Source organism: Camelina sativa, chromosome 11 (genome assembly GCF_030686135.1).
Source record: "Camelina sativa cultivar CO46 ecotype springtype chromosome 11, ASM3068613v1".
NCBI classification, from domain to species: Eukaryota; Viridiplantae; Streptophyta; class Magnoliopsida; order Brassicales; family Brassicaceae; genus Camelina; species Camelina sativa.
Genome location: NC_141890.1, coordinates 39,263,468 through 39,281,490, shown reverse-complemented (window position 1 = coordinate 39,281,490; position 18,023 = coordinate 39,263,468). Strand labels below are relative to the sequence as shown.

The following is an 18,023-nucleotide window of genomic DNA, read 5'->3' as shown; positions in this document are numbered from 1 at the left end:
GGTGTTAATGTGGCGAAGAAGGAGAAGTTTTTTTTTATTTCTTGAGAGGGGGTGGGACCTACAAAGAGAGCGAGGACGATTGATTTGATTTCTTTTGCTTCGATATACGCCACGTGTTTCCTCCTCTTCATTACTTGTGTTGTTAGTGTTAGGTCTTTTTTTTTTCTTTTCTTTGGGGATAAATGTTTTCACAATATTTATCAGAATTTTTACTTTTTTTTTTGTCGTTTTGTATAGTATTGGTGAGTCTTGTTATGAAACGTGTCACCATCTTTGAATGTTTTAGTTTCTAACTATATATATATTTCGTGATGCTAGAAAGATCATAGTAGTAGACTTCTTAGAAGATTTTTAAAAATATTCAACTCTTTTGGATCTGGTGATTTGGAAGAAGTGTTTGATTCAGATGGAAAGTGATTCAGTCTTAATTCTTTTGTTTGATAAGAAATAAGAGATTACAACGCAGTAAATTCTCTCTTTATTTTATATCACCATATATTTTCTATATTCTAGCCAATCTTTGGGTTAATAAGATTTGTTTTGAGATGAATTTTTTGAAACATGTTGCATATGTAAACTAAGATATATCACAAGATTTTTTTTTTATGTGAAAGCATATCTGGATTAGATGAAAAAAAACAATATACTACAATTTAGTCTAACAATGCAAATTAATTTTCTCTAAACTTGATGGTATGCATCATAAGTATCGTCAAAAAAAATCAACAAATTTCAACCCATTTCATAAATATTCCTCAAGTAAAAAAAAAAACAAAATTACTTGTACATATGTTTTTAAAAAACATTCATACTAAAATCAATTAAATCTATACAGATTGAAAAACTTTCTACTAGTACATACGGATTTCAAAGTAACATAATCAAGGAAAATGATCCTCACTCTTCCTGTAAAAGTGAAAAAAAGGAGCAAATCTTTTTTTTTCAATTATGAAGAAACTATAGCAAATATTTTGAAGGTTGTTTACAATTAATTTATATACATCACAAATAGTGTGTAGGTGTTTTCTATGGCCCATATAGTTATTTTCATAAATATATAAAGGCCCAAAGCCCCAAACCTTGCTTTACTTCATCACTGGATTTTCTTTTTGTTTCTATATATCCGATATATAGTATACTATTAATTTGTATTTATCATAGTAAATAAAAGAATTTACAGGATTATTAGCTTCATAAAAAAGAAAATATATGTATATGAATTACTTTCGATCACTTAAATATTCTTGTGTAAAATTTTGTAATTCTCGTTAAATTAAAAATAATACAATCTATTTTTTTAAACTCTCTACCATAAATGTAATACGATCTTAAAAATTTATCACAATTTCAAATATATATCTATAAATTTTAAAATCAATTAATCAGTTCCATTATTACAATGTGTGTTAAAATAGTTCTTCTAATATTTTTTATGAAATAGAATATTTTCATTATGTCCGTTAACAACTTAGCATACGGATGTTCTCTTTCAAATAATGATGTCCTCTCAAATTATAATATTTTGCTAAGGAGGATGTAGGGTTTGTTGGTTTTAGATACAAGCAATGGTTGATTAATTATGGAAGAGCATCACTCTTATTGTTGATGATTAGACTAGTAAACATCATGAGTACTCTAAACAATCACACATAAACATAATTCAAATTTCACGTGGACATTCTTGCAAACATGATTTTAGTCAAATTTAACATTTAATGTTGAATACCATTACATACTATATATTGTGAACCTTCCGTGTCTTTTTTTTTTATCTATGGTTCGCTATATATCATGTTCCAAATAGGTAACTTTTTTTTTGTTCGTCTGAATGATTTCATTGATAGACCATAAGTAGGTTTATAAGGTGAAATACATGAGCTGGGAAGAATATCAATCCTTCTAGAGGACTAAGCCGGCGAGCACAAAACACATTTGGAGACAAAGGAAAAAAAAACCCAGACAAACTTAAAACATTACGTCCTTTAGATTACAATCCGGATCAAGATCTAGAGATTCATAAAAAGACAGTTAAAAGATAAATCTTCTTTAAAAATTAAAACAGATCTGAGACAAAAAAAAAAAAAACATACAAACGGATTAAAATACCAGAATCGCCTTTATCATAATACTTGACCTGGATTGAAGTGCCGTGCGATCCTCTTTTTGTTGCTCCAGCGTGGAACAACGAAGGCGGTGAGACACCTTCAAGCCCTAAAGACTCTTCAAAAAGAAAGAAAGGGATCTAGATCTACAATGGTGAAATTTCTTCATCTGAGACAGTGAGAGGAATTAGTTGAAAACTGTCTCTGCTATGCAAGGAACGACCAGATCTGCATCAGTGCTAGACTGAAACACAAGAACCAAACAACAAAACAACAAAGCTAAAACTACATATAGTAGGTTTTCATTATTTTATCATGCATCAACATGTCTTTTGTGTTTGTTAATAGGAAAAAAAAAAGATTATAAGACTTTATTTTGAAAATTTCCAGAGTAATTAAAAATCTTACTTATGAATTATATGATTGAACATGTGATTATTCGTCAAGATTAATTAGTTAATTTAATCGTAGACAAGACATAATAACTAAGAGCTATGGTTGCCAATTATTTGCGAAATTAGGACCCAATTGATGTCGTTTACTTTACACAAATTGCTGCTTTTCTATTTTAATCGTTTTATCCTAATTTTTCCTTTTCCTAATTTCTTCCTTCTATTTATTATTATTGTGTTCACTCGTTTGAACTGTGAAGTGATAACGATTTGAAATTAGATTCTCTAATATCTAACTCGATCAAGTTGTATGCTAATTTCAAACATTTGAAGCAGTATACACTAAAAATCTATTAACATATGTTACATATCTTTAAATCCAAAATATATAGTTTTTTCACATGGTCTAACTATATGTATATGATTAATGAATCAAGTTTGTATACTAATTTTCTAGATTTGTGTAATTCATAGTTTACATATAATTACTTTGTAATTTATATTTCTTGATGAAGCATATGCTAAAGATAAAAATACAATAATAACCACAAAACAATCATATATGATACGGTTAAAAAATGTAGGAATCCACATTAATTTTGGGTAATGTTGTTAATTTCTAGTTGGTAATTTATACGGTGGTTAGAAAATATAGGAAAATTGCGATAAAACAACTCTTTTAGTTCCAAAAGTTTTCACTTTTCACATAAGCAATCAAATATTTTCCGAGAGCACAAACATAAATGTAACATGAATGCCAGACAAGTACAATGGTTCAAATGAGTTGAAACTTGGAAGAGACCACAAAACTGTTTTTTTTGGGTAAAAAATTAGAGAAGTTGATTTTTTTTGAATAAAGACTTCATTATAAAGCCAAGTACATAGAAAATGATTAAAAGATCCAAAGTTTTTTAAAAAAGGGCATTCTCCAATGCCAACCAACGATAGAAAAAAATCGACATAGAGATCCAGACACCTTTTGGACAAAGGCTAAGAAGCGGTTTGACACATATGTGAGATCAAAGATTGTCGAACAATTTTCCATGAGTAGCTCAAAGGTAGACAATTTGGTCATTATCACAAGACATAATGACGTTGATAAAGTGGCTATGGCCATGAGTCTTGTCGGCACGAGAGGATCCACTTGAAGTAGAACATAAGCCATACCATGGAAGATTATGGTTTTATAATCGGGCGGAGCAAGTTTTGACACACTAACTAAAGAAACTGAACCTTCCTTAGGGCGAGCTAAGGCTGCTAGGATCCAGATCGTATAAGTGATGGCAACAAGGTGGTGGCTGAAGTAGTTAGCTAAAACTGTCGAGGGATGATTGTTGGTAGAGAAACCTCTAAGACCATAAACACAGCCTCAACAATTTGGATTCAGATCTAAAACGCCATGAAATTTCAAATACTTGGGAGCGTAAAGTTCACCATTGAAGCTAATAATAGGATTCGCAAAACATAAGTGTAAAGTTGTAACATAACAGGTGGATCCTCTCTGCCATGAATATGGTGATCAAAAATTCTACACAAAGTTTGTAGGCGGCAAGACACAGACAAAGGATAAACAGACCTGATCTTCAGATAAGAGGATGGTTGCTGGGTATTGGGAGCAGTAAAGTTCACCATTGAAGCTAAAAACAGGATTCGCAAAAAATAAGTGTAAAGCTGTAACATAACAGGTGGACATCTCTGGCATGAATATGGTGATCAAGAATTCCACACCAAGTTTGTAGTCGGCAAGACATAAACAAATAATAAACAGACCTTAGCTTCAGAAAAGAGGATGGTTGCTGGGTATTGGTACTTAACTATGTCGGGGATAAGCAAATGATGGCTCTTTGGAGACAATAATCCCAACATCAAAATAACGGATTTGAGAACATAATACCTTTCCTCTTCAAACTTTTAAAATCAGGATTGAAAAACCGAGATGGATCTATGGGCAGGGTTCCAAAAGAGATCTTATGCAAGCATAGAGAAACTGGTAAATTACTGTATTTTTGACGTCTTCGATCAGGTTGTAACGATAGTATACGCATAATCAATCTAAGGGTTGCCAATGAAGAATTCAGAGCAGACATGGGCTTCTGCAAGAGAGAGATTAGACCACTATTCTTCATGAGCTTTTGACATCCTAATGGGTCGAACTTGAAGAAACCCACCAGATGGAAACCTAGTTTCCTTTTGCCTGATAGACATGAAAGTCGAGAACGGCGGCACTTGTACGAAGTTGGATAGTGATTTGTCGATGAAGCACTGATCTCCGATGAAGTTTGTGTCAGCGGTTTGTGGCTGAGACCTAATGATGTAACAGAGGAGGAGAACCAGAGGAACTTGGTCGTTCCATTAACTGAAATCGTTATACCGAGGAGAAACTCGCCGTAAGTCGTAGTTTGGTGCAGCGTTTCATCGCGGATGGACGAGAGCTCAGATTTGTGATGCGGTTGTTCTTTCAGGGAGGACTTCTGCAATGGTGGGGCGAGTGGAGGGTGATAGATGAGAAACGCCGGACACCATCTTCTTCCTTTGCATTTAATTGAAGATCTCACCAGAAGTCTAGACTTTGGGTAGGTTTGAATTTGATAAGGTAGCAAAAAGAGGGAAAAAAGAACATAAACCTAGGGGTATTGGGAGCAGTAAAGTTCACCATTAAAGAAGAAGAAGACGCCATGACATTCCGGCGCCGGCGAGCGTGGTTAGATTTGTTATCTCGATATTAGTGTCTGGAACTCTTTTGTGGCTCTCTTGATGATTTAGAATGAATTGTGATGAGAAGTTGAATTTGTATCAATATTTACCATGATTGTGATGTTAAAAATTTTGTACTCATAGAAATGTTTTTGATAAAAAATGAAAATTCAGTCTATGAAATGCATCGTGCTGTATTCTGTTGTTCCATGCATCCAGTATATTCATCTGCCCTTATAAAGTCGATTTGTCAATCAGTAAGAAGAAGCAATAATTTTCGCTGTGGTTTTTTTTTGTCAAATCCGAATCTTAACACATTTGACTTCTCTTGTTATTTTCAAGCTATTCAATTAATTACTACTTTGATTACTTATGGCGAATTGACTCAACCCAACATGGGTCAAATTGTAGAAATTAGTAAGCCACAATGTGGACAATAACATATAGAATAATATATTTATGTTTCCACCATAGAGATTTCGTCAATGAATGTAGCATAATTATATATAGCATTATGCTAGGGTCTAAAAAGCATATTGATAGATGTCGGAGATGTGAATAACAAAGGAGAGGAATTAAGTGCTATATCTAGTGAGAAATGTCAAACTATACTCGGTTCCATTTATACTCCATCAAGGATACTATTATCCATCATATTTACAAAGTCCAGTATTTATTTTGATTTTAGAGTATTAATTTTGTGCAAAAGTTTGAGTCACTATTATTAGTTAATCACAATTTACTCGTATGCTATTTCCTTAAATTTGAAAACATTTGTTTAATTAATCTAATAAACAACGGATCACAGTTCTAGTAATAGTATTTAGAACTAGGATTTACCTCGTGGTACACCACGGATCTATTATTTTGTTGATATATATACTGTTAACGGTTGTAAGTAGAGTTTTGTAGAAACTCTTGATTCGCAAGTTGAGAATATACATTTTATGATTTGTTAGTTATGATTTAGGAATGAATGATCTGACATATTCTTATTATAATTCTCAATTGATATTATTAGATTAATAGTGTACATTTAATGCTAATAAGATCTTACCAAATATGTAATCGTTTATTAAACGCAAATTAGATATTTTCTAAGATGTATTCATCTTAAATTAGTTGCTATATTATAGGGATGTGATTACATAATTTGGGTTATCAATTATTTTTGTCAAACTCGGCCCTAAAAATTCGGCATGCAAATTAGATCTTTCCTAAGATACAATGGGCATTAATTAATATTAATTGGATGTAAATAAGTACGCTATGGATTAAAAACCGGCCCAAAATATTCGGCAATCTTAAGGAGGATCCGGATAATTGAATCGGTTATAATTTTAGTTAAAAACCCGACCCGAAGTTGGCAAAAAGTGATGACACCCTATTGTACTCCAAAAATGTATTCCGAGCTCTATATGTGGATATACTTGTTTGGTTACAAATATCCTAAGACAATTTTTAATATATATCTGTTTATAAAAATTCAAATTACATTATATGCTAAAAAAATCTAAGCTTTTATTAACTTTATGTATTAAATAGTAATTAAAATAATTAAATATAATATTAAATAAAAATGAAAGGAAAATTATATTTTAATCTAACATATTGATTTAAATTAGATAGATATATTTTAGGAAATTAATATTATCAAATAAGGAAATGATTGTGTTTGGTTGTAAGGATTGTAGATAATTTAGTTGAGACTTGTTTGGATACAAAGATAAGAGAAGATGACACAAAAATGTACTTCAAAAATGTTAAGATAAATTTATATACTATTGTGTTTGGACATAACTGATTGTATTAATATTTTACTTGAATGTATATAACCAGTTACAAATTATTCCTATGGTGTAAAAAGAATCTATGACAAACTATATTATAGTCACTTACTGACTTACACATACATGAATGTGAATTATATATGCACAAAAGTCTTTTGCTTTGATTGCAATTAAATCAAGTGGGACTATGGATGCATGCAACAAAAGCAGATACTGATAAATATATCAAACTCAAATGTCGGGGAAAATAAAATGGTCGTGATTCATCAAACTAATACTAATAGGAGGAGAAACTAACTCACATAAAATATCAACGAAACATTAGAAAATATAATCTAGTTGAAAGAAATGTTTCACTTTCACTTTTTCGGTTCATAATTCACTTTTTTGATACAGTATTATAGTTTATCGAAATTTATACTTTAATCATTGGAGAAATCTAGCTAAAATGGATCATTTTTCATATCTTTGTTTTTAAAACCTTATTCTAAGAGTTTGGTAATATTGTAAACCTTTTATATTGATTGAAATCTAATTAATAATACACTCCTTTTGAAATAAAAGTTTTGACATGTATACAATCTACGGGCGGCGAAAATGGTTTTCAAGAGGTATGTGAGGATTTTTTTTTTTTTTTTTTTTTTTTTTTTTTTTTTTTTTGGCAAAAGAGGTTTGTGAGGTTAGGAGACGAGAATTCATTGTAATCTTCGACCAGAACATGGCTTTAGTGGACACACTAAATATTGAGATTATAGTTTTTTTTTTTTTTACTTTCATGTTAATTATCAACTGAGTGCCGAATAAGAAGGCTTTATTCGAGACAATGGAAAACTATGATGTTGGCCATAATCAAGAAAGCTGATTTTGTGAGGCAACTACGAGCTTGCAATACTCACTCAAGAAGGAGAGCACTACCTGATTAAACTGAATATAATCGACAAATCTGTTTTTGATTATGCATGTGGGTCATAGTTTATAGCTAAATTATATCTATACTTGCACAAGTTGCGTAGGTAGCTCTCAGCATATCTATTTGTGATATTATAAATAACTTCTTAAGTTAGATATGAAGATAGTATCATATAATCAACATGAATCAACACATATATAGCTTATCAAATAATCAAAATTGAATCAACATAAAGACTCTTGCTCACCTCGAACTTTTGGGAGACTCTTTGCGCAGGAGAGAAACAACCGGTATCACACAACAAGATTACCACGAAGAATCATGCTTCATTCAAGGTCCTAAACAAATAAGTTCGTGATGCAGTTATGGTGAAGAAAAGACGCGAGCAATTGAAATACCTTATGAGAGTTTGGCTAAAGTATTAATAGATTGTTTTCTACTCATATTTCCTTTTAACATATTCTTTCTTGTTTTAATTTTTTTTTGGCAACAAGGAACAATCTTTGTATTCTCAAGACTATTGTAAGTTTGTAACTTCTTCAAACCTTTTCATTTGATGAAAGTTCACACATTTATCAAAACAAAATATGAATCAACAGATAGCATAAATTATTAGAAAGCATTTTTTTTTAAATAGCAAACAACGAGTGGGGAAGAAAAAAACGATGGCTTGCTGCTATTGGAGATTACAATGTAGAAAACGTTCTTACCACAAACAAAACGATGTATACAGTATAGAGAGGGGTATAGGTTAGGCATATGTCCATGCATGTGTAAATGTGTTACGTGTAGGTTAAAAGTAGTGCATTGATCGAGATCAACGATGGAGATTGTAGTAAGAGAAAATAGGCACGTGCGAAAAAGCAAACGAAGAGCCAAAGAGGATATTAAGCAACGAAAGGAGAGAAGATATGTTTCCTTTGTAATGGGGAACAATTACAAACTCTTTCTCTATTGGTACTGCTCGTTCACTAGCTACTTGTCTTTGATCATTTCAGTTAGTTTCCCCCACGATTTACACAACTTTCTTCTGCTCGTATTTACGATTTTCTATTCTTTTTTACACATCTTTATATAGATTTACGCATGCACTATATATAGTCGTATAACGCATGCATGATTCATGTGTGTGAAAATTGACGGTAGGAGTAATAGTATATATATATATATATATATATATATATATATATATATATATATATATATTTTAGTAATTCTGGATAAATTTTGGAGGAGCGATCCGAGACTATCCAACGTTTCGAAAGAATCGATTCCTTGCATAGACCAATAAGAAAATTCTTCCACCAAAGTAGAACCATTAGCTTACCACCTCGTGATTACAATATATAATTCATTACACTCTAAAGAATTATATATTGTGGCCAAATAATTGGAAGTTTTATATAAAGATGATCGATATGCAAATCTAAATTTTTACTGACCAGTATATGAATATTTATGTTTTTTTAGTTGCATATATATATTTGTTATTATTGAATCGATAAAGTCTGATTCGTAGTCAATTCATATAATGCAGGATAACACAATTTAGTAGAATTATTCCGGTGGAATCGGTCTCAAGATAGTGATGTAACCAGTTGACTAAAGACACTTCCCAATTACATATTATTTATAAACACAGGGAAAATGATTTATTATAATAACCTCTTTCACTTTTAGTCACTAGTAATCGAGTATCAGTTACTCAATGGAAAAAGCCTTAAATTATTTTTCCATGGATTCGATTTTCAGTGACCGGAAACTTATTCTCTTTAGCTTGAACTATGTCACGTTTTTATGTCTCTATAAAACTTTAATAGTCGTCTAGAAGTCTAAATAATTTCAAAAACAATTCTTAGAAAATCTGCTGAGTTATAATTTTTAGAAAACTTTTATATGCCAAAATTCGTCACTAAAACTTAGTAAAAAGTCCTTGCAGAAAACATCCATACTATCTTTCAATAGTTTATAATTTTGAAACTTATGTCATCAAAATTTCTCATCTTAATAAAACCACACATGGGCTATCAAATGTACACACATATACGTATATTGTTTTCGATGGTCATGAACATGATGATCATATTTCCACGTAAGCAGAGACAAGATATAAAATGTCACTAGTTATAAGGAGTGGAGTGGGAATAAGAAGGAAAAAGGAGAAAAGAGAAAGGAAAGGTATACATAATTTTCAAGTCGATTTCGGGTTGATAATTACAGTGAGAGGGAGACAAGACATTGCGCTATACCTAATTCTAACTAGTTTCATTTCTAGACTGATGGACCAATCATATCACTTTCGACTAATATCTTTTAGTTTGAGCTTCATCAGAAAATTGTCTTCATCACATTTTATTTTAGAGGAAAACAAATTTTATGCATAGTTTTTTGTAACCACACAGTGTCAAATTAAATAGAGACGCCCGATTTCATGTTTCAAAGAAACTCACAGTAGTTTTTCTTCCTTTGTAATTAAACATCATCAATTTATAAATTACTTTCTTAATCTATGGGCGAATTGTTTTTTTTTTTTGGAACAGATGCAGATTCGATTCTTGAACAATTGTTTTGTCGGAAGAGTAACTTATTGTTTTTCTTCTTCTTTTTTGGAACCACAGCTCGTTCACGATAAATGTGTATATATACATTTTTATTGGTAAAACGCTATGAAAATATGAAATTCGAGATTAGTTATTTCCTAACATTAATTTAGAATCCTTATTTTTATTGAGAGTAAATATTTTTTGTGAAATAGTTTCGAGAATATTTTTCGTGTAATAGTTTTGATAAGAAACTGAGAGTAAATATTTTTTGTGAAGTAATTTCGATGATCAAAGAAAAATATTTATTCTCAGTTTCTTAACCAAAACTACTTCTAAAAGACTTGATGATTAAATAAAAGATATAATTGTTGAAGCATAATCAAATCTCGCATCACAACACATATACATAACATAACACATTTACATAACACAACACATTTATATAAGTTAGTTATTTGATTAAGGGATACAAGTTGTTCTGTTTTATAGTTGTGTCTTTTGATCAAAAAGTTGTGTCTGGTCTGTTATCACACAACACAATGGTTCGGTTCATATAAGTATAGATCGAGTCTTTGTATCACAACACAATCGAGTCTGTAATACATTCAAATTTCAGATCAATAAAAGTATTACTTTCTTACTCTGTTTTTTCATCATCGTAAACACACAAACACAAAACATAAACATGGTATCAGAGCTTTGCGATTGAGAGGACCAGAGAGAAAACACTAAAAAAGAGAACAAAAGAGATCGTATCGTCATCAGCAAAAAGCAGAGACGATGCAAGGCTCCTCACATCAAGTGATCCCTATATTCAATGGGGAGAAGTACGACTTCTGGAGCATCAAGATGACAACCATATTTCGAACCAAAAAACTATGGTCGGTGGTTGAAGAAGGCGTGCCGGCTGGACCGGAGAAGCAGAGGCGAATGATACGTCGGCACTGCAAATTTTGCAAACTGTTGTAACAGATCAAATCTTCTCTCAGATTACGGCAGCAACAACATCAAAAGAGGCATGGGATGCATTGAAGACAGAGTACCAAGGATCTTCTCAAGTTCGTTTGATCAAACTACAAACGTTGCGTAGGGGGTATGAAAATCTGAAGATGTATGATAACGGAGATATCAAGACTTTCACCGATAAGTTAATTGTTTGGAAAATCAATTAACTTATCATGGTGAAAAGAAAACCGACATTCACCTTGTCCAAAAGATACTCATTCTCTCCCAGCCAAGTTTGATAGCATTGTTAGTGTTTTGGAGCAAACTAGCGATTTGACTTCAACAACAATGACAAAGCTAATTGGTATTCTGAAAGCTCACGAAGCAAGGTTATCAACAAGAGAGGAAAGCACAAATGAGGGAGCATTCTATGTTCGCTCAAAAGGAAGATAATCCGGTTTTAAAGTTTCAATACCAAAAACCATGCCAATCATGACAAGAAGTGGTGTGGTTTTCACAAGAGCAACAACCACACAGAAGAAGAGTGTCGAAACAAACCGAAGAAAGATGATCATAGCAAAAATGAGAAAAGTAACATCAAGTGTTGCAAGTGTGGCAAGATGGGCCACTACTCCAATGAATGTCGCTCAAAGAACAAAGAGAGAGCACATGTAAGTCTTGAAGAAGAAGAAGGCTTAACTGAAGATCATATGTTGTTTAGTGCAAGTGAGGAATCAACAACAACATTATGAGCAGATGTTTGGTTGGTGGACAGTGGCTGCACAAAACATATGACGAAAGAAGAGAGATACTTCTCAAATATCAACAGAAGTATCAAAATGCCGATTAGAGTCGGAAATGGAGACATATTCATGACAGCCGGTAAAGGAGATATTACCGTCATGACTAGCCATGGCAAAAGAATCATCAAAAATGTTTTCTTAGTGCCTGGTTTGGAGAAGAACCTACTAAGTGTTCCTCAAATCATCTCAAGTGGCTATCAAGTACATTTTCAAGACAAGAGATGCATCATCCAAGATGCAAATGGCAAGGAGATCATGGATATTCAAATGACGAACAAAAACTTCAAGATCAAGTTGAGTTCAGTAGAAGAAGAAGCCATGACGGCAAATGCCACAAATGGAGGAAACATGGCACAAGAGTCTTGGCCATGTAAGCAACAAGCGTTTGCAACAAATGCAAGACAAGGACTTGGTAAAGGGGTTACCAAGTTTTAAAGTCAAGAAGGAAGTGTATGAGGCATGTAACCTTGGGAAGCAGTCACCCAAAAGCTTTCCAAAAGAATCTCAAACGAAGACAAAAGAGAAGCTTGAGATTGTGCATACAGATGTATGTGGGCCGATGCAGCACCAATCACTTGATGGAAGCCGTTATTTTCTATTGTTTCTGGATGACTATACTCATATGTGTTGGGTATACTTCCTAAAACAAAAATCGGAGACTTACTTATTATTCAAGAAGTTCAAAGCGATGGTGGAGAAGCAATCAGATTGTACCATCAAGACGTTGAGATCCGATGGAGGTGGTGAATTCACTTCACAAGAATTCAACCAATTTTGTGAAGAAGAAGGAATTAATAGGCAAGTGACTTTGCCTTACTCACCACAACAAAACGATGCAGCAGAATGGAAGAACAGATCCTTGATGGAGATGGCAAGAGCAATGCTTGTGGAGCAAGGATTACCACTTAAGTTATGGGCAGAAGCGGTATATACTTCGGCTTATCTACAAAACCGTCTACCATCAAAAGCAATCGAAGAAGACATGACGCCAATGGAGAAGTGGTGTGGACACAAGCCAAACGTGTCACACTTGAAGATGTTTGGAAGCATATGTTATGTGCATATTCCAGATCAGAAAAGGAGAAAACTAGACGCTAAGGCAAAGCGTGGGATTCTTGTTGGCTATAGTAATCAATCTAAAGGCTATAGAATCCTCATCTTGGAGAATGAAAAAATTGAAGTGTCGAGAGATGTGGAGTTTGAAGAGAATAAGAAGTGGAGTTGGGATAGACAAGAGGAAGTCAATAAGATCGTTGTCTTACCCATCAACGACATACAAGAGTCAAGAGATCAACGAGGAGAAACCTCCAGTCCTGTTCTGTCTCAAATCAATGATCATGCGAACAATGAAGAAAGAGAAACCTCCAGCCCAGTTTTGTCTCCAACCAATGATCATGTGAGCAATGAAGAAGAAGACAGCTCAGAATCTCCAAAGAGATACAGATCTGTGAAGGAACTCATGAAAAATACACAAAAGGTGGTTCTCAAAGAAGCAGCTCACGTCATAGAAGTTTGTCTTCTTGCTCATGAAGAACCACAAACTTATAATGAAGCTTGTGATGATGAAGAGTGGAGAAGGGCCATGAGCGAGGATATAGAAATGATCGAGAAAAGCAGAACATGGAAACTAGTAGACAAGCCAGATAAGAAGAATGCTATAAGCGTGAAGTAGATTTATAAGATCAAGACAGATGCAAGTGGAAATCACATCAAGCACAAGGGACGGCTAGTTGTAAGAGATTTTTCTCAAGAATATGGAATCGATTATCTTGAGACTTTTGCCTCTGTCTCAAGATATGATACAATAAGAGCTTTACTTGCGTATGCAACTCAAATAGAGTGGAGATTGTATCAAATGGATGTGAAGTCTGCATTTCTAAACGGAGAGCTTGAAGAAGAAGTTTATGTCACACAACCACTTGGGTTTGTGATAGAAGGCAAAGAAGAAAAGGTGTTAAAGCTCTACAAAGCTTTATATGGTCTTAAACAAGCACCAAGAGCATGGTATGGGAGAATAGATTCTTACTTCATTCAAAATGGTTTTGAAAGAAGTATGAATGATGCGGCTTTGTACATTAAGAACAAAGAAGAAGACGTGTTGATCGTTAGCTTATACGTCGATGATCTCATCATCACCGCAAACAATGTTCAACTCATCAACACATTCAAGGAGAACATGAAGAGCGAATTTGAGATGACTGATCTTGGTTTGCTGAACTACTTCCTTGGGATGGAAGTGATCCAAGATGATCGTGGCATATTTCTTTCACAAGAAAAATATGCAAACAAACTTATTGATAAGTTTGGGATGAAGGAAAGCAAGAGTGTGAGCACTCCAATTACACCACAAAAAAAAAAGAAAAGGAGGAGAAGATGAAGACAAAGAATTTGGAGATCCATTGAAGTATCGAAGCATTGTTGGAGGACTTTTGTACTTGTGTGCATCAAGACCTGATGTGATGTATGCAAGCTCCTATCTATCAAGATACATGTCATCACCACGCATGAAGCATTATCAAGAAGCCAAAAGGGTGTTAAGATACGTCAAGGGAACCTCAAGCTTTGGCGTATTCTTTACAAGAAAAGAGAAACCAAGGTTAATAGCTTACTCGGATAGTGATTGGGGTGGTTGTCCTGAAGACAAGAAAAGCACCACATGCTATGTTTTTAGTCTTGGATCAACTATGTTTTGTTGGCAGTCATGTAAGCAGCAAACAGTGGCTCAATCAACGATGGAAGCAGAGTACATCGCAGTATGTGCAGCAACAAATCAAGCCATATGGTTACAAAGACTATTAGAAGACTTCGGTTTAAAGCTTGAAGAAGGGACTCCCATCTTCTGTGACAACAAGTCTGCAATAGCAATTGGAAGGAATCCGGTGCAGCATCAAAGAACAAAACACATAGAGATCAAGTATCATTACGTGAGAGAAGCTGAGCACAAATGACTCATTCAACTTGAGTATTGCAAATGTGAAGATCAACTCGCGGATATACTTACCAAGGCTTTAAGTGTTACAAGGTTTGAAAAGCTTAGAAGAAAGCTTGGAGTGAAGCCGAGATATGATTAAGGGGGAATGTTGAAGCATAATCAAATCTCGCATCACAACACATTTACATAATATAACACATTTACATAACACAACACATTTATATAAGTTAGCTATTTGATTAAGGGATACAAGTTGTTCAGTTTTACAGTTGTGTCTTTTGATCAAAAAGTTGTGTCTGTTATCACACAACACAATGGTTCGGTTCATATAAGCATAGATCGAATCTTTGTATCACAACACAATCGAATCTGTAATACATTCAAATTTTAGATCAATAAAAGTATTACTTTCTTACTCTGTTTTTTCATCATCGTAAACACACAAACACAAAACATCAACAATAATCAATAATGGAACTTTGTACTAATTTGATCAGAATGTTGAGAAGAAATTTGATTTGAGTTTTGTTCTATTTTTGTTCTTTTAAAATCCACATGCCTATACTTTCGTTTGTTTATGTGACACTTTTGTACGACAAAATCAGATTTGGATTCGTACTTTTTTTTAGGTCAATAAATTCTGTTGTTTAATAAAATTTAGGATAGAGTCGTCTCGAATTTTAATAAAGATCGTTTTGATTTTAGTCATACTTTTTTCTCAAACTATACGTACGTAGTTTGTATTTATATTCTTGTATATACTAATAATCTAATACTTATACATTAGAGTTCACATAAAAATGTTATATAAATAATGACATCACATCACCAGCCCAAAGAAAAAAGAAAAAAAAAAAAAAAAAAAAAAAAACCATGCCAAACTCAAACCCCACGTTACTAAACAAAACAAAAAAAGATCTTTATAAAACGGCATCTTCTCTTCATATATATTTTATAAATCTCTCATCTCAATCGAAACAAATTCTAACAATGGTGGTCGAAGAAGACTCACGTCTCATAAATCCCGAGGTATTATATCTAAAATTTATATTCTCGGTACACTTCTCCCTCAGCTAGAGTCTTTCAAATATCTCTTCTCATTATTTATTTATTTTTGTCATTTAAAATATTTAAAAGGTGGTGGAGGAGATGAAGAGGATTTGGGACATAAGTTTCCCGGTGGCCGCCATGAGCATATTAAACTACCTAAAGAACATGACTTCCGTCGTGTGTATGGGCCGGCTCGGTAGTCTCGAGCTCGCTGGAGGAGCCTTAGCCGTCGGTTTCACCAACATAACCGGTTACTCCGTCCTCTCCGGTTTAGCCACTGGTATGGAACCACTTTGTGGTCAAGCCATCGGTTCCAAAAACCCTTCACTCGCTTCCTTAACCCTCAAGCGAACCATCTTACTCCTTCTTTTAGCTTCTCTTCCCATCTCACTCCTCTGGCTAAACCTCACGCCTCTAATGTTAATGCTCCGCCAACAACATGACATCACACGTGTGGCATCTCTCTATTGCACCTTCTCTTTGCCTGATCTTCTTGCTAATAGCTTCCTTCATCCTTTACGTATTTACTTACGTTGTAAAGGTACCACTTGGCCTTTGATGTGGTGCACGTTAGTCTCCGTCCTTTTACATCTTCCCATTACCGCTTTCTTCACGTTTTACGTCTCTCTCGGAGTCGCCGGAGTCGCCGTCTCTTCTTTTCTGACCAACTTCATCTCCTTGTCGCTTCTCCTTTGCTACATCTACTTGGAAAACAACAACGACAACGAAAACGACAAAACCAGTTCTAAGTCTCTTTGTCTTGATACGCCGTTGATGCTGTCAGGTTTGAGAGACCCCGGTGAAGATGAAGTGTGGACAACGCTGGTCAAATTCGCTGTCCCGAGCTGTATGGCAGTTTGTTTGGAGTGGTGGTGGTACGAGTTCATGACGGTCCTCGCTGGATATCTCCCCGAGCCGAAGGTGGCGCTTGCAACAGCCGCCATCGTGATCCAAACAACGTCATTGATGTATACAATCCCGACGGCCCTCTCTGCCGCGGTCTCCACAAGGGTAAGCAACGAGTTAGGAGCAGGACGGCCGGAGAAAGCACGTACCGCGGCGACTGTAGCGGTTGGGGCCGCCTTGGCCGTGTCAGTATTTGGACTTGTGGGGACCACCGTGGGGAGAGACGCATGGGGGAGAGTTTTCACGGCGGACGGAGTAGTCCTCGAGCTGACGTCGGCGGTTCTTCCGGTGATAGGAGCTTGTGAGCTTGCCAACTGTCCTCAAACCATTAGCTGTGGGATCCTACGTGGCAGCGCGAGGCCACGTGTAGGAGCTAAGATTAATTTCTACGCCTTTTATGTAGTTGGAGCACCCGTGGCCGTTGTTTTAGCGTTTGTGTCGGGTTTAGGCTTCATGGGCCTATGTTATGGATTGCTTGGGGCACAGCTAGCTTGTGCAATCTCTATTTTGACCGTTGTCTATAACACAGATTGGAACAAAGAGTCTCTGAAGGCTCATGACTTGGTGGGTAAAAACGTCGTTTCACCTGATGTCGATCAAATTATTGTAAAATGCGAAGAAGGGATACTATACTAACAGCAATATTTTTGGTTCTTCATACTGTATCTCCGTTTCTGTCTTCTTTTATTACAAATTGTTTCCATATCTATATGTATGTTTGTTATACATTAATACAAGTGTCTTCATTAGACAATTAAGGAGAGAATGTAAAACTTTATGGAAACCAAGGTTTGCATTATTGAAGCGAATGGATTCATAAATTGGATGATGACGACTTCAACGGATGCGATGGCTATGACCATGACGTGTAAGATAATTTGGGTGCATGAGTGTATATAGAGATACCGAACCACATGGAAAAACAAGAGTTTATTGGCCGGAACACATGTGCAAGC

General features: G+C 34.5%; 1 protein-coding gene across 1 annotated transcript; it reads left to right on the top strand.

The window, feature by feature from the left end:
• Window positions 1–16,086: 16,086 nt before the first annotated feature.
• Window positions 16,087–17,821, top strand: LOC104725398 (protein DETOXIFICATION 55-like). Its single transcript, XM_010444062.3, has 2 exons — window positions 16,087–16,140; window positions 16,249–17,821. The coding sequence occupies exons 1-2, from the start codon at window positions 16,102–16,104 to the stop codon at window positions 17,701–17,703; spliced, it is 1,494 nt and encodes a 497-aa protein (XP_010442364.2). The 5' UTR covers window positions 16,087–16,101; the 3' UTR covers window positions 17,704–17,821.
• The last annotated feature ends 202 nt before the right edge of the window (window positions 17,822–18,023 follow it).

Coding starts and splice junctions, on each gene's coding strand:
- LOC104725398 (XM_010444062.3), top strand. CDS start 16,102: ATGGTGGTCGAAGAAGACTCACGTCTCATAAATCCCGAG. Junction 16,141..16,248: donor CACGTCTCATAAATCCCGAG/GTATTATATCTA, acceptor AATATTTAAAAG/GTGGTGGAGGAGATGAAGAG.